Here is a 24369-nt window from a genome sequence, read left to right on the forward strand (position 1 = left end):
TCTGGATGAACTGCAGAGATCTACAGCTGAGGTGGGAGACTCTGTCCATAGGACAACAATCAGTCGTATATTGCACAAATCTGGCCTTTATGGAAGAGTGGCAAGAAGAAAGCCATTTCTTAAAGATGTCCATAAAAAGTGTTGTTTAAAGTTTGCCACAAGCCACCTGGGAGACACACCAAACATGTGGAAGAAGGTGCTCTGGTCAGATGAAACCAAAATTGAACTTTTTGGCAACAATGCAAAACGTTATGTTTGGCGTAAAAGCAACACAGCTCATCACCCTGAACACACCATCCCCACTGTCAAACATGGTGGTGGCAGCCTCATGGTTTGGGCCTGCTTTTCTTCAGCAGGGACAGGGAAGATGGTTAAAATTGATGGGAAGATGGATGGAGCCAAATACAGGACCATTCTGGAAGAAAACCTGATGGAGTCTGCAAAATACCTGAGACTGGGACGGAGATTTGTCTTCCAACAAGACAATGATCCAAAACATAAAGCAAAATCTACAATGAAATGGTTCAAAAATAAACATATCCAGGTGTTAGAATGGCCAAGTCAAAGTCCAGACCTGAATCCAATCGAGAATCTGTGGAAAGAACTGAAAACTGCTGTTCACAAATGCTCTCCATCCAACCTCACTGAGCTCGAGCTGTTTTGCAAGGAGGAATGGGAAAACATTTCAGTCTCTCGATGTGCAAAACTGATAGAGACATACCCCAAGCGACTTACAGCTGTAATCGCAGAAAAAGGTGGCGCTACAAAGTATTAACTTAAGGGGGCTGAATAATTTTGCACGCCCAATTTTTCAGTTTTTGATTTGTTAAAAAGTTTGAAATATCCAATAAATGTCATTCCACTTCATGATTGTGTCCCACTTGTTGTTGATTCTTCACAAAAAAATACAGTTTTATATCTTTATGTTTGAAGCCTGAAATGTGGCAAAAGGTCGCAAAGTTCAAGGGGGCCGAATAGGCACTGTACATATGTAGACATGCTGTAGTGGACACAAACATACACACCATGGGCTATGGTACGTACGGTACCCACACCTGAAGCATTACTTACATACATACATACATGCATACATACATACATTTAAATATATATATATATATATATTTCACCTTTATTTAACCAGGTAGGCCAGTTCTCATTTACAACTGCGACCTGGCCAAGATAAAGCAAAGCAGTGTGACACAACACACCAACACTTAAACAAATGTACAGTCAATAACACAATAGAAAATTCTATATACAGTGTGTGCAAATGGCGTAAGGAGGTAAGGCAATAAATAAGCCATAGTAGAGAAGTAATTACAATTTAGCAAGTTAACACTGGAGTGATAGATGTGCAGATGATGATGTGCAAGTAGAAATACTGGAAATACTGGTGTGCAAGAGCAAAAAAGTAAATAAAACAATATGGGGATGAGGTAGGTAGTTGGATGGGCTATTTACAGATGGGTTGTGTACAGCTGCAGCGATCGGTAAGCTGCACAGATAGCGGATGCTTGAAGTTAGTGAGGGAGGTATAAGTCTCCAACGTCAGTGATTTTTGCAATTCTTTCCAGTCATTGGCAGTATAGAACTGGAAGGAAAGGCGGCCAAAGGAAGTGTTGGCTTTGAGGATGACCAGTGAGATATACCTGCTGGAGCGCCTGCTACGCGTGGGTGTTGTTATAGTGACCAGTGAGCTGAGATAAGGCGGAGCTTTACCTAGCAGAGACTTATAGATGACATGGAGCCAGTGGGTCTGGCGGCGAATATGTAGCGAGGGCCAGCCGACGAGAGCATATAGGTCGCAGTAGTGGGTGGTATATGGGGCTTTGGTGACAAAACAGATGGCACTGTGATAGACTGCATCCAGTTTGCTGAGTAGAGTGTTGGAGGCTATTTTGTAAATGACATCGCCAAAGTTGAGGATTGGTAGGATAGTCAGTTTTACGAGGGTATGTTTGGCAGCGTGAGTGAAGGAGGCTTTGTTGCGAAATAGGAAGCCAATTCTAGATTTCATTTTGGATCGGAGATGTTTAATGTGAGTCTGGAAGGAGAGTTTCCAGTCTAGCCAGACACCTAGGTATTTGTAGTTGTCCACATATTCTAAGTCAGAACCGTCCAGAGTAGTGATGCGGGCGGGTGTGGCCAGCGATCGGTTGAAGAGCATGCATTTAGTTTGTGGTGTTGTATGGTATTGAACTTGTTAGGAGGTTTGTTAACACCGTGAAGGGCCAGAAGTATACAGAATGGTGTCGTCTGTGTAGAGGTGGATCAAGGAATCACCTGCAGCAAGAGCGACATCGTTGATATTTACAGAAAAAAGAGTCGGCCCGAGAATTGAACCCTGTGGTACCACCATAGAGACTGACAGAGGTCTGGACAACAGGCCTTCCGATTTGACACACTGAACTATGTCTGAGAGGTAGTTGGTGAACCAGGCGAGGCAGTCAGTTGAGAAACCAAGGCTGTTCAGTCTGCCGATAAGAATGTCGAAAGCCTTTTATCGACGGCGGTTATGATATCGTTTAGTACCTTGAGCGTGGCTGAGGTGCACCCGTGACCAGCTCGGAAACCGGATTGCACAGCGGAGAAGGTACGATGGGATTCGAAATGGTCAGTGATCTGTTTGTTAACTTGGCTTTCGAAGACTTTAGAAAGGCAGGGCAGGATGGATATAGTTCTATAACAGTTTGGGTCTAGAGTGTCTCCCTCTTTGAAGAGGGGGATGACCGTGGCAGCTTTCCAATCTTTAGGAATCTCAGACGAAACGAAAGAGAGGTTGAACAGACTGGTAATAGGGGTTGCAACAATGGCGGCGGATAATTTTAGAAAGAGAGGGTCCAGATTGTCTAGCCCAGCTGATTTGTACGGGTCCAGGTTTTGCAGCTCTTTCAGAACATCTACTATCTGGCTTTGGGAGAAGGAGAAGCTGGGGAGGCTTGGGCAAGTAGCTGTAGGGCAAGTAGCTGCAGGGGATGCAGAGCAGTTGGCTGGGGTTGGGGTAATCAGGAGGAAACATGGCCAGCCGTAGAGAAATGCTTTTTTAAATTCTAGATTTTCGTGGATTTATCAGTGGTGACAGTGTTTCCCAACCTCAGTGCAGTGGGCAGCTGGGAGGAGGTGCTCCTATTCTCCATGGACTTTACAGTGTCCCAAAACTTTTTGGAGTTACAGGATGCAAATTTCTGTTTGAAAAAGGTAGCCTTTGCTTTCCTAACTGACTGCGTGTATTGGTTCCTGACTTCCCTAAAAAGTTGCATATCGCGGGGACTATTCGATGCTAGTGCAGTCCGCCACAGGATGTTTTTGTGCTGGTGTAACAGTATAGCTTCTGTCCCTCTCCTCTCCTCGAACCAGGGACCCTCTGCACACAGACAACAGTCACCCTCAAAGCATCGTTACCCATTTCGCCACAAAAGCCACGGCCCTTGCAGAGCAAGGGGAACAACTACTTCAAGGTCTCAGAGCGAGTGACAGCACCAATTGAAACGCTATTAGCACGAACCCCGCTGAACTAGCTAGCCATTTCACATCCGTTACACTCACCCCCTTTTGACCTCCTCCTTTTCCGCAGCAACCAGTGATCTGGGTCAGCAGCATCAATGTAACAGCATAGCTTCCGTCCCTCTCCTCACCCCTGCCGGGGCTCGAACCAGGGACCCTCTGCACACATCAACAACTGACACCCGCAAAGCATCGTTACCCATCACGCCACAAAAGCCTACTTCAAGGTCTCAGAGCGAACAACTACTTCAAGGTCTCAGAGCGAGTGACGTCACCAATTGAAACGCTATTAGCGCGCACTCCGCTAACTAGCTAGCCATTTTACATCGGTTACACTGGTCAAGGCCAGTCAGGTCTGGAGTGAACCAAGGGCTATATCTGTTCTTAGTTCTACATTTTTTGAAAGGGTCATGCTTATTTAAGATGGTGAGGAAATTACTTTTAAAGAACGACCAGGCATCCTCTACTGACGGGATGAGGTTAATATCCTTCCAGGATACCCGGGCCAGGTCGATTAGAAAGGCCTGCTCGCAGAAGTGTTTTAGGGAGAACCCAATCGAACAAGGGAGAAACCATGTACATACATACACGCATACATACATACATACATACTGTACAAGCCCATCCTCTCCAATTAAGGTGCCACCAACCTCCTGTGACACACACACATCCCTCGCTTATGTGTAGTACTTGTCCATCATGAGGTTGCTACAACCTAGCCTATGAATTAAAGTTTACAGCGTAGTTGCACAGGTCGAGAGAAATTTGAGTAATCAAGGTAACAGACATTGACACATTGAATACCGCCTTGCACATGCTTGCCTGCGTCTAGCTGATCAAGGGTGTAATCGTTAGTCCAACAGTTGTAAATGAGATTTTCTATTGGACAAATTCAGGTATGTTTATCCCCGTTTCGTTCCATTTACTTCCATTAAAGAAACATTTTTCAACAGAATCGTCAGAATGTATACACACCTGATCCCACGCAAACACGGTTAACTTTCATTGCATCCACATACAAACAACATGATCCCTTTGATCGTTGTATAATTCCTTGCATCTATGCACTCTCCTCCTCTCACATTTTCCCTTCACTTGTGGACTTCAGTGTACAACACATCAGCTGTCTATGGCCTGGCGAAAACACCTTTCCAAGCAAAAATCTTCATATCATACCTGCTAACTGCTATACACAGCCTACATTGTTGTCACCATATTAGCTAAAGTCATAGTCAACATAGCTACTAGAACTGACATATTAGTAAACCCGCTACAATCATGTTGTACAGGGTACAGTTAGCAAGCAGTTTAGCAGTTACACCGGCGGGCCCCGGTGGCAATAAATCAATTAAACCAAAAGCTTACCTCGACTTAGAAGAGTTTGTGTTGGATAGCCAGCTAACTAACCCAGCATCCCTATCTGTTTGAGCCAGGTGTTTGACTAGGCTAAACTAGCTAGCTGCATTCGCTCGCTAAGTAAGTGAAAAGAAAATACAACGAAATATAGCTCTCTCTCCTTCTCTCTCTTGCTTCTCCTTCATGTTGGGGGGCGGCAGGGTAGCCTAGTGGTTAGAGCGTTGGACTAGTAACCGGAAGGTTGTGAGTTCAAACCCCCGAGCTGACAAGGTACAAATCTGTCATTCTGCCCCTGAACAGGCAGTTCAGAAAATAAAAGAAGAAGAATAACAGAACCCAGGCCGTCATTGAAAATAAGAATTTGTTCTTAACTGACTTGCCTGGTTAAATAAAGGTAAAATAAAAAAATTAAAAAAATGTTTGAAGAAATTAATTTGTTCAAAACTATTCACTATGGTCTTTCTCTCTCATTCAGCTACTCACCACATTTTATGCTCTGTGGTGCTAGCTTATGCTTTCAGTACTAGATTAATTATCTGATCCTTTGAGTGGACAACATGTCAGTTCATGCCACAAGAGCGTTGATAGGTTGGAGGACGTCCTCCGAATGTGGTCATAATTACTGTGTAAGTCTATAGAAGGGTACCACAAGCCTCGTAGGTTTTGTATTGAAGTCAATGTACCCAGAGGAGGACGGAAACTAGCTGTCCTCTGGCTACACCATGGGGAGCGTAGCTGCATCTCTATTGTCAGGCCTCTCCAAAGATGTGTAATTGGGTTTGGGCTCTGGGCCACTCAAGGACATTCAGAGACTTGTCCCAAAGCCCCTTCTGCGTTGTCTTGGTTGTGTGCTTTGGGTCATTGTCCTGTTGGAAGGTGACCCTTCGCCGCAGTCTGAGGTCCTGATCGCTTTGGAGCAGGTTTTCATCAAGGATCTCTATGTACTTTCCTCCGTTAATCTTTCCCTCGATCCTGACTAGTCTCCCAGTCCCTACTGCTGAAAAACATCCCCACAGCATGATGCTGCCACCACCATGCTTCACTGTAGGGATGGTGCCTGGTTTCCTCCATACTTGGCATTAAGGCCGAAGAGTTCAATCTTGGTTTAATCAGACCAGAAGTCTGAGAGTCCTTTAGGTGCCTTTTGTCAAACTACAAGTGATGATGGAGCCCACTGTGTTCTTGGGGATCTTCAATGCTGCAGACATACCCTTCACCAGATCTGTGCCTCGACACAATCCTGTTTCGGAGCTCTACGGACAGTTCTTTCGACCTCATGGCTTGGTTTTTGCTCTGACATGCACTGTCAACTGTGAGACCATTATATAGACAGGTGTGTGCCTTTCCAAATCATGTCCAATCAATTGAATTTACTACAGGTGGACTCAAATCAGGTTGTAGAAACATCTCAAGGATGATCAATGGAAATAGGATGCACCTGAGCTCAATTTTGAGTCTCATAGCAAAGGGTCTGAATACTTATGTAATTTTTGCTAACCGGTTTTCTCTTTGTCATTATGGGGTTTTGTGTGTTGATTGATGAGGGGGAAAAATAATGTAATACATTTTAGAATAAGGCTGTAACGTAACAAAATGTGGAAAAAGTCAAGGGGTCTGAATACTTTCCGAATGCGCTGTATTTAGTATAGTTTTATCTAAAAAGGCTAACTTTTGAATGTTTCACTATTTTTATTTTGATGAAATTCACTGAGGAGGATGGTCCTCCCCTTCCTCCTCTGAGGAGCCTCCACTGACATACATACAGTACAAATCATACAGTTTTCTTATTACCTCATTACACACATTTTTGATTGCATAAAAACATCTAATGCAACATGAACTATCTGAGTGCCTCTCTGGTATTGTATGGAATCAGGTCAAGACATTATTTTCCATTGAAGGAACATACAAACTGTTCAGCTGATAGTGTATTGTTTTCCAAATGTTGTAGTGTATTGTGTTGGTATCCTTACACTCCTGTGTGTCTGCTGTCCTCCGTAGGTCCTCCCTTTCCTCCCCAGGAGGTGCAGGTCCAGTTGGGCCAGAACCCCGGGGTTCTGCAGGTGCGATGGAAACCCCCCATCCTCACCCCCACTGGAACCTCCAACGGAGCCAACGTGATTGGCTATGCCGTGTGCACAAAGGGACAAAAGGTGCATTAGAATGATGTATTATGCAGAACCTGATGTTTAATGCTGTGAAAGTGAGGAGTGTGTGGTGTAACAGCTAACCCTCAATGCTGTGATTCGTGTGTAACACTCTACCGCCGTCTGCTGGAGAGTGGTGATGTAATGGTGACGTTCAGTCCATGGTTTCTGTAGGCCTTATATAATGCACTGGTTTGAAAACACAGGTTTACCAGGCCCTATTTTGCGTGAAATTCAGAAATAATATATTGGACATGTGAATTGACATGTGAATAGACATGTGAATTGAAGTGTCTTGTCCCTGTCCCTGTGTGTGTCCAGATAGCGGAGGTGATGTACCCAACAGCTGACTATGTGACAGTGGAGCTGAATAGGATCCAGTGTCTGGAGGCCAGAGAGGTCATTGTCAGGACGTTATCAGCACAAGGAGAGTCTCAGGACTCCCCCGTGGCCACCATACCGCACAATATCCTGAGGCCTCCCCATCACTCACCCCACCACCGCTCCCCTGCACACCCGCATCCTATGCCTCAACCCCAGCACCATCAGCCACACACACAAACACACCCGCCATACCCCCAGACCTACCCCCCATCCCACCCCCAACCTCAGGTCCACCCTCTGCCTCGATCCCAGCCCCACACCCTGCCTCATGGTCAGCCTCTGCGCCACCCAACCCCTCACCCCCAGCCCCAACACCAGCCCTACCCCATGTCTAAGCCCAATTTAGTAAGTGCCAGAGAGTCAGAAACCAAAGAGTATGAGGCGGGCCTGCGGCCTGGTCCGCCCTGGGAGCGCTCCCCTTCGCCCCTCCCTCCTACCATGCGTGGACACACTTTGGAGCCGCCCCACTTCCAGGGGCGTCGTTCACCCTCTCCTCAGAGGATCCTGCCCCAGCCTCAGGGAGCCCCCATCCCCAACACCATCGCCAAGGCCATGGCCAGGGAAGCTGCACAGAGAGTGTTCGCTGAGAACAACCGGGTAAGCAGCCACTTCAGATTTGCCTATGACATGACGACACACAGTACAGCGCAAACAGAGTTTGGTTTGTGTACCAAGTGCCTCATAGACTCTCAGGGTACTATTGAGTCAATACTATAGAGAACTAATATCATGTATCATTGTGATAGTGTGATGCATCTGCAGCTATATACATGTATAAGGTTTGCTTGTCTGTGTTTTCGTGTGTCAGATGGAGAAGAGGAACATCTTCAGTGAGCGGAGTGTGAACTCTGATGAGGAGGAGGATGGTTATGTCTCTCCCCACACCAGGAGGAGAGGGGCTTCTGTGGACGAATTCCTCAGAGGCTCTGAACTGGGGAGACATGTACGGGTAAAACAACAACTCTGTCAGCTTAAATACAGAATAATACAGTTTGTTTGTTCCAATCATCGCTCTGGGAAAATGAAGAAAAATATATGATTGTAACCTGTAACTCCATGTTAAATCGAATCAAATCACATTTTATTTGTCACATGTGCCGAATAAAACAGGTGTAGACCTTACCGTGAAATGCTTACTTACAAGCCCTTAACCAACAATGCAGTTTTAAGAAAATATTTACTAAATAATCTAAAGTAAAACATTTAAAAATTACAATAACGAGGCAATATACAGGGGGTACCGGTACCGAGTCAATGTGCAGGGTAACAGGTTAGTCGAGGTAAATGAGGTAATATGTGCATGTAGGTAGGGGTAAAGTGACTATGTGTAGATAATAAACAGCGAGTAGTAGCAGCGTAAAAAAGGGGGGGGGGCGGGTCAATGCAAATAGTCTGGGTATCCATTTGCTTAGCTTTTCAGGAGTCTTATGGCTTGGAGGTAGAAGCTGATAAGAAGCCTTTTGGACCTAGACTTGGCGCTCCGGTACCACTTGCCATGCGGTAGCAGAGAGAACAATCTATGACTAGGGTGGTTGGAGTCTTTGGCAATATGAAATGCCTTTCTCTGATGGCAGGAAGGTTGGCCACAGTGATGTACTGGGCCATACGCACAACCCTCTGTAGCGCATTGCGGTCAGAGGCCGAGCAGTTGCCATCCCAGACAGGTCCTCTCCCCCGACTCCTAGTTTAGCCAGTCAGACACAGGCTTGTTGTTCCTGTGGTTCCATGTTAAAGCCGGTCCTCTCCCCCGTCTCCTAGTTCAGCCAGTCAGACACAGGCTTGTTGTTCCTGTGGTTCCATGTTAAAGCCGGTCCTCTCCCCCGTCTCCTAGTTCAGCCAGTCAGACACAGGCTTGTTGTTTCTGTGGTTCCATGTTAAAGCCGGTCCTCTCCCCTGTCTCCCAGCACCACTACAGCCACAGTGAGGAGTACCAGACAGAGAGCAGCCGCGGCTCAGACCTGTCTGACATCATGGAGGAGGACGAGGATGACCTGTACTCTGAGATGCAGCTGGAGGAGGGCCGTCGGCGCAGCATCAACTCTCACAACACTCTCAAGGTACAGCACACATATACCTCATCTAGTGGGGGTCCAGGGGAGGCGGGTAGGGAGGGGGGTAGGGGAGGTAGGGAAGGGGGTTGGGAGGCGGGTAGGGGGGCTGGGGAGGGAGGGAGGGCCCTCCTATCTACTGTGGCCCCGGCTGCCTTCTCTCACTGTCTGGCTCTACATGCAGGCCCACTGTGGCTTTGCCTGCTGAGATTTCCATCCTGTTCTGAGCTGAACACCACACTGCATATCAGCTTCATCATCCAAGTCTTAACTAACCCATCTGAATGGCTGTACTATACACACCCAGCATGGACTGTAAAAGGAGAGGTGAACAATCATGTTTAAAATGAGCTTGGTATTGATAGAAACATGGAATGTTGTTTTGTCTCAATATGCATTTTATTATACAGTTTAATTAAGACTGTCCATATTTTGTAAAAACTGGATAATTAGTAGACTTACTGTTCATGAATAATCTGTTAAAAATGTGTTGTAAAGGAATATGTCAATGACCAAACATTGATATTTTAAAATGTACTGTATCATCATCTAGAAGGGTCATGGCATATCGAATGCATATGGGAATCTCATTTAAGTGAGTTTAGGCTACTTAAATGGAATAATTCACTTTGGGTTGTGTCCGTCTCCTGTTGTACCTTTTTGTGTTTGAGTTCTTTTCTGGACGTTGAGGATGGTTACCTTTGAGGATGTCTCCATTGATGTGGATGTGTGGTCAATAATCATTATGTAACAAGTTCTCCTGAGTGACATTATTATTAGCAGTGAAACATAGGTTATATTTACTGTGTTGATGATAAACAACAAGTTAAATTGTCTTCTGTATTCACTGGGAGTGTTGATATGAAAGGTCCCCAGGTCATTTCCATAGAAACATGTTTACAGTCATGCAATGCTGTGGGAATACGTGTGAAACGTTTAACTTTTCAAGGTGATAAGAGTAAGCAGGATGTGATCCCTCACACTGTACGGTACTCAACAGAACTGTCTTTTTAGGTGTATTGATCTGCTGCATTTGCCTATGTTTTCCATAGTACCTCGTCATGTCACCAATCAGTATGTCTCATTCATGTTCTGTATGTATTTGTGTCTTTTTACTATGCTCTGGAAAGGGAGTGTCCTATGCAGTAGTGCATGCAATCAGGGTCAAATATCAGAAGCAACACAGCTGAGATTCAGTCTATAGTCATTATTGATGGAAACTCTAAAAAGAACAGCCCTCGGGTCATGTCTGAAAATGTTAGAACAGACTGAGACACTTTTTGAATGTCTTATTTTGCTTATGCAAGTGCTTTGCTGCCGCATTCCTCTTGGTTAATGTGTACACTGTAGGTCTTATTCACTTGCCCAGACTGTGCTTGGTGCAATGTGTTTCAAGTCTTTTCTTTATGAGTTCATTCATTTCTATGTTTGGTGAGTTTGTCACCTGTGTCATTTATCTGTGAGTATTTCTCCCTTGGCAGATTTGTTGCACCCTTTTCTAATCTGTCCCAGACCCATCCTCAGTGTTACTGTTTATTACTCCCTTTGCTTTTGTCCCACGTATTCCCGTTCAGAGCATGCTATTTCCCCCAGCTCACGGAATGACACTGCATGCCTTACATCTGGCCATTCTGCCACAAATAACTAATTCTGTTCTTATTTTGTCTTTTTTCCCATTTAATTTGTTATTCACACACTGTGTTGTTTCCTGCCTGTTCTAACACCTTCAAAAACTACATTTTAAACAAAACTCTTAATTGAAATGCCAAACCAATCCACCCTGCTCTCTGCACCGTGGCTGTCCCATCCTGGTCTTCCAGGCGTATTACAGGCGGCAGGACCTAGGGGAGGAGAGGGACTGCTGGGACCTACAGAGGGAGGTGGTGAGACAGAAGTCCCTGCGTAGTAAACGCCTCCACAGCATCCCTGAGGTTGCCGAGGACGAGCCCGACGGAGTGGATGGGATGGGTCATCATCATCAGCGCCTGCGCTTTGACGACGAAGGCAGGCCTGGTACACCCTGCATGCACCGCAGGAGCCCCCGTATCTACCAGCAGGACCCCCACCAGCACAACCACCTCTCCCCCAGCAAGAACCACCGTCGCCTGCTGCAGCGCCAGCATTCCTCTCCCCGCTATGGCTGTAATTTCGAGGAGCGCAGTCTGAACCGGCCCAGCCGCCAGACCACCAAGAGCCCTGACAGCGGCCTGGACTGTGGCAGTGAGGAGGAGGGCTCTTTGGGGTACCGGGGTTACCCCCACGGCAGCCCCATGCGGGGTGCTGTCCACTACATCCACTGTGAGGGGCCGGTAGAGCGACGGGCCCTGGCTGCAGGCAGGAAGAGACAGCTGACACGGCAGTGCAGCATGGATGAGGACCACTGTGACAGCCCTAAGACGGGCCACATGTCTGACCTGAGGTACAGGGAGGTGCACTACGGGCCAGGCCGGGAGTGGGAGAGGGAACCAGGGCACAGCCCCAGACGCTACCCCAGGGACGGAGCCCTGAGCGAGGGCAGGCTCCACCAGCTGGACAGGCCTTATCAAAGGGACCTTAGGGCCAGCTATGTGAACAGGCTCAACAGGGTCTCGGACCAGCCGCCGGTGTGTGTGACTCAGACTCTTACCTGCTGTACATTCCATCAGCAAGCAGTAAAACCATACATTTTTTCTTGGTGTTTTTTCTCTCTATGGGTCTCCCACCTTTACATTGATTTATTTTTGTTTTGTCCAATATTCTGGCAAGTTATTAGTACATGTTCATGGTGATTCTTATTTGTAGTTTTTCATGTGTGTAGTTTGCTCGTTCTTAGAAAGTCCAGTGAGTTTTTAAGTGAAGCTTTTTTGATTATCTAAAGGCCATTTCAGAAAGTTTTTGTTTCTGATGTGTCTGAGGAGAAAGATTTATTTTTTAAACAAAATGGCAGCTCAACCATTATAGTGTGCATGGGGATGCGCTATCCCTATTCTGCTCCGCCTTCCCCCTCTCTCTACCAGCCAATGGGTTTGATATGCAGCTATGACAGACGTCTTGCCCATCCTATCCCACCTCTGACTTTACCCTGATTGCACTGCCTTCCACAGGGGGACCTCTATTCCAGCATGTCCTGCTTCTCATTGCGCGTAAAGGCTGTAGTCCTTGACAGATAAAGCCTTTTCTAGTAGGACCACATGGATAGTCTCTCATAGTCTTATAGCTGATTTAGCCTTCAGTCCATCTGCATTATGTTAGTGCTCTGCAGACAATATGCTCTCCCCTCTTCATGCTCTTCCATAATCTTTTCAACAGAATCTCCTCTCCTCCTCCTATACTACACACAGCAGTGGTCATCTTATTGCTCGATCCCCCTCCCCCCATCTCTGTCCCATATATCCTGTATGACTAACCGGATGAGAAGCCTTTGGGCCTCAGTTTCTCTCTCTCTGGTTTGGGCCCCAGGCTGAAGCCATTATGGTTGTGCTCAGCTAACTATGCCTTTCTCCATTCTATTCTCTTTCCTCTACTCGCTCACTCACTCTTCTCATCAAGGAGCTGACATGAGCAGAACAAAAAACAAATGGTCTTTAGCTAAACATCTGATCCTGTTGTGGTGTCTGGAGTTGATTTACTTTGGTTCTGTTGATGGTTTTTTGGTTTGTTTGGTCTCTTTATTTTATGGGTTTATTTATTACTCTTATTTTGCCTCCTTAAGGACAAATGGAAGTGATATAATTTGCTCTTATGGTTTTGTGATCCTTTTGAATGGCTGGTTTGTTATGTGAGAGAGGCAGTGTAAAAGGCAGCTTGTTTTAACTTACGCTGTGTTTTTCTCGCCCTCTAAAGATTATAGGGAACTCCCCCTCCCATGGATGCTCCCATGGCGACCGGCTGGACCATTCAGGGAGGAGGCCTGTCCACGGCGGCAACCCCCCACAGCGACGACCCATGATGGTTCCTTCCATTGGTTAGTGTGGTCAATACATGATGGGATGCCCCGTCCTCCCCTGAGCTGAACATCTCTCCCATAGACACATGACCTTAAACAACCATGTAGTTCTCTGTAGTTGTGGTGTGCTCCTACACCTGTAGTTCTGACCAACCTCATACCTCTTTACGGTGTCTCTGACTTGGCTTTTTAAATGTGCATAAGCAGTTAAGGGGGAGGGGCTGCTACTGTTTACTATCGACTTTATATACTGTGTGCATAAAGGGCTCACCTGCTCTTACCCTTCCCTCTGTCTCACACAGTGCAAAGCATTGCTGTTTTACATTGAAGAACTCCAGATTACAACCTGTTGCCTTATCCCACCCTCTGTTCCCCATGACCCCTGATCCCTCCAGCAGCATGTCCAGCCAGGCATTGGCCGGTCTGTGAAGTAGAGCAGTGTGGAGGGGGGGGGGGGTCCCTGACAGTAACGCTGTGATCTGATTGGTGTCTTCTGTAGAGATCACCATGATGGAGAGTAACAGTGAGGGAAGTGAGGGAAACCTCTCACCTGGCAAGGAGGATGTTTACTATCATGGCAGTGTAGCTCGGCGGAGGATATGGCATGACGATGGTATGTGGCCCAGCTTCTCTCTAGAACAACATGAATAAACCATGAAAAGTACATAGAAGACCGTGTTAAGAACCTTACTTGATATTAGAAAGGAATAGTAGTCTCAAGCTTAAGTGTGAATTACACACTCGGCTGCCGGGAAAGACAAGATGGCCACTTTTTCTGTAGCTGAAGAATGAGTGTCCCCTCCCCTCCCTGTATAGCTCTCTGCAGCCTTAATCCCAGGCCTCCCTTGGAGACCCCTCTTCCTTCCTTCCTTCCTTCCCTCTCACCCATCCCTTCTTTTCACCCTTCCTCTTCTCCTCCCAGGGCATATAGTCCCCCTGTTGACTGTTGATTTTGCATGACTGATTGTTTACAGTCCAGTGACAAGGAAAACCATTGGATGAGTAAGTGCACTCAAGTCTTGTTGGTATCACTCCATTGCACCTTGATGAAACTGCTGTCATCTAAACCCAACATTAGTATTGTCTCATTAAAACATAATTGAACAGACATTCTCCCTGAATTGTGATATTGAAACGTGGTTTGTTTGGACATGGAGTTCCAGGAAATCCACTAGTGAATGAATATAAGGTGGATTCCTTTCCTTTTCCCTCACTGTCCCTGATGCCCCAGATGAGTCAGGTTTCTGCTATGGCATTTGATGTTATAATTTCCTGCAGGAATATTCATTTGCCCTTTTAGCTTAATGCTGTATTTCTAATGTGAGCATGGTTTTACCCCTCTTGTATTGATATTGAAGCATACTTCCTCATTTTGAAGAGTGGAACGCATGAATGCCTGTTTACGCTCCGTGAGACAGTGAAGTAAAACAGCAATGAACAGTCTGAGTCTGTTTCCATTCTTTCTTTGTTATGTGCATGGTCGTGTAGTTCCACCTGCATCCCATCGTCTGGCTTGACATGTGCTGCTGTCTGTCCTACTTGACCTCTGTCTAACTGTATCTATGAGTGTTATAAAGGTACTCTGTTTGTCCTTTTGGTGTCTGTCCTACCAGCATTCAGAGATGTGTGAAAAAACATCCAATCTGTGCTATCTGTCAATCATAGATAGCTTAGACTTTTTTTTTTAAACTCTAAAAACAGTGTCCTGCTTACATGTTCTAATAAATTGGGAATCATAAATGTTGCTACAGTATGTAATTACAGTAGGGTCTTATCGACATTTTTAGAGGCGTGCCCTTTGAGAGGATCAAATCAAATGTATTTATATAGCCCTTCTTACATCAGCTGATGTATCAAAGTGCTGTACAGAAACCCAGACTAAAACCCCAAACAGCAAGCAATGCAGGTGTAGAAGCACGGTGGCTAGGATGATGGACACAATAGTACAGACTGACCATTCTATCTTAAAACCTCTTTAAATCCCCCTTGAAATCTTGGGCTCTTTTTCACACACATGTTTCATGGCCCTCTCCCCTGTCTGTCAGCTCTGACAAAGTGACATCTTCTCGTTCCGCTGCCCTCTACTCCACTCTGCACCCCAGCCTATCCTGTGCTGGGGGCTGGCAGTAGCAATGCTGGCAGTTGCAGCAGTGCCTTCTGTGTTTCAGATGAGTACGGTGGGCAAGGCCGCGGACATGGCCGAGGGCGGCGGTCGCCAGTGTACTACGAGGAGTCGGAGCCAGAGGACCCGGCGCGTATATTTGTGGCCCTGTTTGACTACGACCCCCTGTCCATGTCCCCCAACCCTGATGCTGCTGACGAGGAGCTGCCCTTCAAAGAGGGCCAGATCATCAAGGTGGGAGCCTGATCCACACAGTGCTGTAGTCCAATCTGCTTTCCTCATCCTAACAACAAAAGGGCCTCGTGTTGACTTACATTCGTGGGTTAGATGTAGTTGTGCATGTGAAGCTGCTATTAAACAACTGTAGTGGTGGTGGCTGTCTCTCTTTCTCCCTCCTGCTAACATTGTTCTCTGTGCTGGTCAGGTGTTTGGAGATAAGGACACGGATGGGTTCTACAGGGCAGAGATCCGTGACCGCCCGGGTCTGATCCCCTGTAACATGGTGTCAGAGATCCAGACTGAGGATGATGGGATGATGGACCAGCTACTCAAACAGGGCTTCCTCCCACTCAACACTCCTGTAGAGAAATTAGGTAGGGCGGCATCTGGACTCCCACTTGCTCTCTGTCTTTTCTCCACTACTCTTTCTTACTCTAATTTGGGCCTGATTTTCTCTTCCCCTTCCTCTTTTCCTGTCTCGCTTGCTTTCATTACACACTGATGTCTAATGCTGATGATACTCTCATTTCTCTGTCTCTACAATCGTTTCCCTCGTTCTTTTTCTTTTCTCTCTACTTTCCCGTGAAGTGATCTGCAACCGCTTCAAAGATGGTCGCTCAATAAACCGCAGGTCCCGAAAATCCAAGCGAGGTCTGTGTTCTCTTTAGATGCACTCTTTCTGCACAATTTTTTCATCTTCACGCTTTGCTTCTTCCACCATTTCTTCACTTTTCTTATGCGTTTAGTTGGGAATTATGGGTATTTTCTGTCAGAATTGTCACTAACATGCTCATCTTCAGTAAATCCATGGGGGTGTTCATTAGGGCTTTCACCTTCATGTACCATGTTCATTCAGCCTTTGCCTGGTTTAGACGGTCATTCATGAGAGATCATAAGGCATTGCATACTGTCATTTTAGTGTGTGATTTTACAACTGAGATTAGTACGGTGATTATCTCGTTTAGTGTGTTACTTGTCATTCTTATTGATTGATGACTGTCTGTGTATCTCTGTCCAGAGAGGAACAGGCGGAGTGGGCGTCAGCACCCCTCGTCCACACGTAGAATGGTGGCACTGTATGACTACGACCCCAGGGAGAGCTCCCCCAACGTGGATGTGGAGGTACTGCTAGAGTCAGGTGTAGAGGTAGTTCTACCCTGTTACTACTAACGATGTACCTGCTTGCCTTGCCAACATTGCAGCAATACACCAGCCAGTCTTACTCCCCATCTTTACCATTACCTGGTCGCCATTAGTAGCTTAACCTTTTCCTGTTGTTCTTATGGCCCTTCCCCCCTGGTTTCACTCACTCTCACCTTTCTATTGGCACGGCCCCAGACACAGTATGGGAGAGACAGGCTGAATGAGGTGAGTGAGAGGAGCGTCCGCTCTCTGTGTGTTTTTCTCCCTGACTGTTGTTGGAGTGTTCAGAGGTGGACACATGGTAGAGGGGGCTACAGTATACCCCTCTCATGAACACAGCCCCTCACCCATTGCCTGCACTGGCATCCTTCCTCAGTTTGGTCTGTGTGTTGAGCCATCTCCTACTTTTGGTTTGTGTGTTTTGGAGAGGCCTGGAAAAGTGGATAGTAGATAGTAGTATGGTATGCCTATTGTCTGTGCTGCAATCAATGATGTATACAAACCTTGGATTTCTGATGCTATGTGTTGGTCATTGAGAGGCTTTGAAGCCACCGGTCAGCCATATTGGCACTACCCAGAAGGAGCAGTCCTCCATAGGAATTAATGGAATTCTACAGTATCTCAATGAAATGTTTCAAGGACAAAATTACATGAATTTAAGTATTTTTTTGTTGTAGTAGGGACAATAACATTAGTACAAAAAAAGGAAAATGTTTATATATTTTTTTCATGTTTTATATGTATGTTTAGTTCACATAATATAATTTAAAAGTATGTATTAAGGTGTCTGTCATATAATAAACCTGTCAATAAATGCATTTCTATTGCCTCCAAAATCTTTTTTTACAATGGAGGATGAGTACCAAGATGGCTGGACGGTGGCTTCATTACAGCGCCCCCTGTCAGTCATCCAGGGTTTATATACATCACTGGTTGCAATCCTGTCTTCAAATATCCAACACTTGATGCATTTGATAGCTGCAGCAGTCTGCCAAGATTGTACTGACACTTCTAGATTCACAATGCATCACAGTGATTGGAATAGGAAGTACAGCATTTCACACAAATTAAACCCTAACAGTATCCCACGTGGTTGGGTTATAGAGAGAATCTTCAACAGATGCAAGCTGCTTTGATGTAGAGAAAGCAGGTCAAACTGAACTCAAACCTGTTTTGACAGGCTGAACTGACATTCTGTGCTGGTGACGTCATAACAGTATTTGGTGAAATTGATGAAGATGGGTTTCATTATGTAAGTATGTGAGATGTGACTTACACTTGATATAAAGTTCATGATATAAAGTTCGTAGTTCATATTTCTTCAACCAGCTTAGTGCAAATAAACACAGTGGAAATGACAGTGATAGTAATAGTAGCCGTAAGATAAACAATTTAAAATGATAATTTTATATCCCTTTCGTCTAGTTTCCTATATTGTGGAGTCCAATGTACATTCTATGCCAGTCACCCCGTGTGTTTGTGATCCCTCAGGGCGAGCTCAATGGACACAAAGGTCTTGTTCCCTCCAACTTTCTAGAAGAAGTGCCTGATGATGTTGAGGTTTTTCTCACTGACACTCAGTCTCGAGATTCTCGATACCCGCAGGACGCTGCAGCGCGGATAAAGACCAAAAGGGTACATGCTCTCTCGCAGTACTAGCCCTCTGTCATCCATTCTCTCCTTTCCGTTCCCTTTATCTCCTTACTCCTTTAGTTCTCCGTCTGTGCTTGTGTTTCATTCCTGAACATATGATGGGAATTCAGACTTTGGAGCATTATGCTGTAAACGTTGTTGATGTCTCAGAAATATAAAGAAAACTATTAATACTTGACATAGGAACTTTTATTTTCAATGTTGACTGCCGTGGGGGGGGGGGACATGCATTGTAAAATATGTGGACATATTCATAAAGCGTTCTCAAAGAGAATAGACTGAAATAATAAAAGAAAAGCAGAATTGTCATGTAATGTCTTGAAAAATAGCAGTCAACAACATGCAATGTTTTTTTTGCACATGCATATTTAGCATTGTAATAAATGCTTTATGAATATTACCTGTGTTTCTAATAGAGGAAATAGTTTATGTACTGGAGGATGAAATATCTAGACTGTAGCACTGCATGTTCTCTCTTTAAAATGCATGATTTCCCTTTCAACTTTTTTATAGTGAACAATAAGTCTAGTACAGTAGAACTTTTGTATTTGCTCCTGAAAACCTTGTTTTTGTATATTGCTTACTTGTATAATAGCACCAAGAAGCTTATGTTGCTCTTTGAGAGTATAATTTCAAATGTCATTATAACTAGTTGTAAAATAATGTTACAATAATTCTGTATTTAACAAATAATTGCAAGTTAATGTTTGAATATGAGCAGATTTCATCTCAAGTTTCTTGGTTTGTTTTATAATTTGTCATTCTCATAGTGCAGACTATTGAAACGCCATCACTGCATTTTTTATTTGATTTCTTTTCCTCACCCGCTTGGCAAACAGAAGAAGAGTGTTCATTTCACACCTTAAAGGCTGTTTCCATCACGTAAGTGAGCAACTGAGGATACCAAGGTAACGCAGCCCTCGTCTAATGCAGATGACATGGGTTCCCCTTAGTTTCCGGTACGCAACACACACTCCGTTTATATGACCATTATTTTGCCAGTTTAAATTTCAGTTAATTCCCTTTTCAATGGATGTAAATATTTATAGAATACTGTGGTACACACCAGGATGATCCCAGTGTACATGCTTTTATTTGACGTGAGTTTATTGTAAAAGCATTCAGGTTGTGTTAACTTAAGGACGACCACTCTAGTCAATGCATTAGACAACAAGCATGGTATCTTCAGTTGTTTCTCTGGGTGTTGTACATTACAATGTCCTTCTCTCAAGATAAGTCTCCTGCTGTAACTCATGGTAAGCTAAAAGGCCATTGTTGCACGCCTAGGTTGCCTCCCTGTAGTACCAGTGGTAACATTCAGACTCTATAGCTAACATTCTGATAGAACCTCCCCTCTCTTTGAAGTAGTGCACCCTGCCACGCTTAATCTAATCAAACTCCGCTAGAAACAATGAACTGTCTGCCAGACAGGCAACTCCCTCTTGTTGAGGTTTCCAATCAATCAGATAAACATTTCATTGGCATTACTTTACCCATAGATACCCAAGATAGTGGTCTGCTCCGCATGCCTTTAAGTTGTTAGTGGGGTGCACTTTTTCTCTCACATAAGGAATGATGCAAAATGGCAAAAATAGCTACTAACATTTTTTCCTCATAGAAAGTGTCATCAATTCGATTTCAAAAAGTTATTTTAATTAACATGAGAAATGGAAAATCACTTTTTTATTTAGTTTGTATAAATATTAAGTGGCTTGTGATCAGATTTGTAAATACAACTTTTTTTAAAGCAGGTTAAATTGGTTCCAACAACCTTGATGAAGTTACCTTGATGAAAAGTGATTAATTGCTTCAAAAACTGGTAAATTGAAACGCTTATCCCCTCTCGACGTATGATAAATTATGAACATTCAATGTGCAGAATAATATGACCCTCTTATTGATCTGGATGTGTCTATATGTAGCTATATACTATATCTACTGTAGAGACTAGTGCTAGACTATACTATATCTACATCTACTGTAGAGACTATAGTATATCTACTGTAGAGACTAGTGCTAGACTATACTATATCTACATCTACTGTAGAGACTATAGTATATCTACTGTAGAGACTAGTGCTAGACTATACTATATCTACATCTACTGTAGAGACTATAGTATATCTACTGTAGAGACTAGTGCTAGAGACTATACTATATCTACCGTAGAGACTAGTGCCAGAGACTATACTGTATCTACCGTAGAGACTAGTGCCAGAGACTATACTATATCTACCGTAGAGACTAGTGCCAGAGACTATACTATATCTACTGTAGAGACTAGTGCTAGACTATACTATATCTACATCTACTGTAGAGACTATAGTATATCTACTGTAGAGACTAGTGCTAGAGACTATACTATATCTACCGTAGAGACTAGTGCCAGAGACTATACTATATCTACCGTAGAGACTAGTGCCAGAGACTATACTATATCTACCGTAGAGACTAGTGCCAGAGACTATACTATATCTACTGTAGAGACTAGTGCTAGAGACTATACTATATCTACTGTAGAGACTAGTGCCAGAGACTATACTAAATCTACTGTAGAGACTAGTGCCAGAGACTATACAATATCTACAGTAGAGACTAGTGCTAGAGACTAGTCTCATGTTAATAGGATCTTAAGAATACATCTTTCCTAAGTGCAATTGAAAAGAAGCCTTTTAGCTCATGATTACAATGAAGGAATATTTAGATATTAGATGTTTACTGTAACCCAGTTGTATATGAATGCCCTTTATATTTAAAAAGAAAATCTGCTGTCATATGTTGTCCCATAATGTTAATACAATATTGTATCTCTTGCTTTGTGTGTGTGAAAGACATGGCTTATGCCATTGATAGCCATTCTGGAGAATCTCAGCATAGACATGTGTGATTGGTAAAGAGTATGTGGACATTCTTTGACATTGAAGTCTATCATTTAAACCAGCTTGATGAAAGACTACCTAAATGGCAGTGGGGGGGGGGGGGGGTATACAGCACCTCAGTACACTCAAGATACAATATCCTAACATTTACAAGTTGAACTGGGCTACGCTATGAGGGAGATAGACTGATGAAGCCAAGGTATGGTGGCCCTGCTGAGACAGAAAGGACTAAGTGGAAGGGAGTAGTGACTGGGGTGCAAGAGGGTTGGCTTTTTAACCCCGCTGAACTGTCCCTTACGGGTCTCCCATTAGGTTCCATTGGAAAAATCGGGTCCGCCCAGAAGAGCCGCCTCCCCCACAGTGCGCCAACACATCCCTGGCTCTGGCCCTGCTACAGTGGGGCCTGGCAGTCCCATCAGGGGCCCCTGCGACTTGTCCTCCAAAAAGAAAAAGGGACTGCTCTCCAAAGGGAAGAAACTATTGAAAAGACTTGGCGCTGTAAAATAACCCCTTCAAATACTTGAAGTATATTATCAACCACATAATTCATCTCCAACACTTCCATTACTGTAAATTCAGTCCTGTGAGAAGAAAAAAGTGGTCAAAATGTACAAATGTTGTATTCTAGAAACCATATTTTCTTATTTAAATTGCAGTATGTATTTTGAATATGGTTCAGGGACCTCATAGTTTGACATTTAGTGTCATAAGCCAACCTCTGGTCATTTATGTTTTGGTATCTGAAGCAGAAGACTGCAACACGATGGATGATTTGAAATATTCTCAATTTTGAAGGCCAATAGATACGTAGGTGTGTTTGATGACGCTGTAGACCACAATGTTCCTCAGAGTAAGAGGGGTTTATATCAGAGTCTCTTTAGGGCTGAGATCAAAGGATAGGGCTCAGAATGGCCAGTCAACATCATACTTGATAATACTGCTGGTGGCTCACCTTAACCAAACCTTCACATTGTAGTACCCATATTGATGCAAGGAAAAGAGCAGTTTTAGGATCAGGCAGCTGAGGTCATTTGAACTGTATAGGTTTGCATGTTTTACCTAAACCACATCCAGAATAATAATTCCCATCCAACCTTTGAAAGCACATGCTAACTAATGGCCTTTTCTATCAGAACTCAAGGCTCAATTTGCATGCTTTGTCAGTGCATTTTTATGATATTGTGTATGAGCAATATTTGCTAAATGAATAGTAAAAACAAATATTAACTTAAAACAGAATATTCAATACAAACCGAATTGTCACATTCGTATTCAGTTCAATTCAAGCCCAGGTACACATTTGTCTAGTCACCACCTTAGCACCTAAAGTCACGATATGTGCAGTGGTAAAATATGAAAAATCTCCAGAAAGACTTGTCAGATTGGTCTGGAGAGAATTTGATCAGCAAGTATCAATTCTTAACAGCAAGTGTCAGTTCTTCAGGCACACTGAAATAACTCTGGACAAGGACATTAGATAGGACAGGGTTTCAAGATTCAGTATATTTTTGTTGTTGAATTGTCATGAAATGCCTAGTTGAAACCAACCTCCCATGTATTTGCCTTATAAATGCACAATGGTTTGTATTTTGTCCAGTGAGTGGAGTGTTATGTCCTGTATGCATTCAAGTCATTGCATTACTTTTTAAATGTATTTGTAAATTATGTTGATCAAGACTAGTGATGTGCAGTTTATTACTTGTAGGAATGTTTTTTGGAGGACCTGCGCATTAAAATGACATTCAAACGAAATTCAATACAAAAAAATAAGGGGGAAAAGTAAGTGTGTATTTATGTTTTAATGTTTCACACTATTTTTGCACAAAAAGACTAATGAAAAAAATAAGGCACTTTATTTTGTTCTTCATGTTATACATGCAATGTATTTACTGCATTCACAATCCCATTTTGACACGTTTGTGTACAAGACAATGGATGTGAAAGAAATGCAATTGAAGGCCAGTTTAATTAACTGTTTCCAAGATAAGTTGCAATCAGCAGTTGGTATTATTTTTGTTTCAAACTAAGTTTTGTAGAGTACACTCCAAACTTGCAATTCTTGGAAGCAGGAAAATGTTTGACTTATGACAGAGACTAGGTTTGATTGAATAACCATCAGATAAAAGCCCTAAATATCAAGTTGTTGTTACATAGAAATTGTGATTTAAACAAGACAAGTCTACCTCCATAATGACCCCTATAAGTTCAACTAATTTGACTACAGGTTCACAGACGTCAACTCTCCATTTCATATATTTGCAAAGGGTAGAAGTACTGTATTTGTGTCAGCACCCAACTAGCACAGAGTAGTGAATGTATGATTAATTGAAAGCCAATGTATTTTATTTATCAAAACTATCCATTATGAGTATGCAGATGTCCAGCGTTCTCTGGTCCAGTTTGTATGTGAAATGAAACCTTCCATCTGTTAACTCCTTACACTATTTTGTTAATCATTTCATCCTTCCATTCACTTTATATCACAGCTTTTTCTGGACTACACTACTTTCATGAGATTTGAACTGAGACTGCCAAAAAAGAATGTACGAAAAGCATTCTGTACAACTTTCTGTACAATTGTCGGTCATTGCTTCTATATATATTGTTTTGACTGTTGCTCTTTTTGTACTTTGTCCATTTGTAAATTGTTTTTAAATGTTTATACTTGATTTTCAGACTGCCTTTTTTGTACATTAAAATTTATAATCAAACAGTGCAAAGCTTTCCCCATGGTGTCTTCAAAACCATAATGTTTTAAAAGTCTGCAATTGTGTGCTAGCTTTATGACAAAAAATATCAGCCTATATTGGTGGTTACAAAATATTGTGTGGGTGTGCATGTGCAAAAAATTTTATCAAATAAATTTCATATTTTGTAATGCTGTTTGCGCTGTGTTTTATTCACCAAATGCCATGGTGCAACAGCAAAGTCAGAGGATTAAGGACTCGATTCAATCCAAATCGTTCAGCGCTGTACCAAAATTTGA

General features: G+C 43.6%; 1 protein-coding gene across 7 annotated transcripts in view; it reads left to right on the forward strand.

Annotated features, from left to right (window-relative positions):
• LOC110525587 (RIMS-binding protein 2) overlaps nucleotides 1-24253 on the forward strand; it is a 138835-nt gene extending 114582 nt beyond the window's left edge. For 3 of the 7 annotated variants that reach the window (XM_036979710.1, XM_036979711.1, XM_036979712.1), the window contains 14 exons: nucleotides 6865-7016; nucleotides 7332-7991; nucleotides 8203-8343; nucleotides 9299-9451; nucleotides 13265-13385; nucleotides 13867-13980; nucleotides 15536-15723; nucleotides 15914-16082; nucleotides 16297-16359; nucleotides 16727-16830; nucleotides 17047-17076; nucleotides 18032-18103; nucleotides 18343-18486; nucleotides 21696-24253. In XM_036979710.1, the coding sequence (XP_036835605.1) occupies nucleotides 6865-7016; nucleotides 7332-7991; nucleotides 8203-8343; nucleotides 9299-9451; nucleotides 13265-13385; nucleotides 13867-13980; nucleotides 15536-15723; nucleotides 15914-16082; nucleotides 16297-16359; nucleotides 16727-16830; nucleotides 17047-17076; nucleotides 18032-18103; nucleotides 18343-18486; nucleotides 21696-21890 (2306 nt within the window). In that variant the 3' untranslated portion in view covers nucleotides 21891-24253. Of the gene's footprint in view, nucleotides 1-6864; nucleotides 7017-7331; nucleotides 7992-8202; nucleotides 8344-9298; nucleotides 9452-13264; nucleotides 13386-13866; nucleotides 13981-15535; nucleotides 15724-15913; nucleotides 16083-16296; nucleotides 16360-16726; nucleotides 16831-17046; nucleotides 17077-18031; nucleotides 18104-18342; nucleotides 18487-20255 lie in introns of all 7 variants that reach the window. The other 4 variants (XM_036979716.1, XM_036979715.1, XM_036979714.1 and 1 more) reach the window with 3 other exon arrangements.
• Nucleotides 24254-24369: the final 116 nt, after the last annotated feature.

Source organism: Oncorhynchus mykiss, chromosome 6, assembly GCF_013265735.2.
Source record: "Oncorhynchus mykiss isolate Arlee chromosome 6, USDA_OmykA_1.1, whole genome shotgun sequence".
Classification (NCBI taxonomy): domain Eukaryota; kingdom Metazoa; phylum Chordata; class Actinopteri; order Salmoniformes; family Salmonidae; genus Oncorhynchus; species Oncorhynchus mykiss.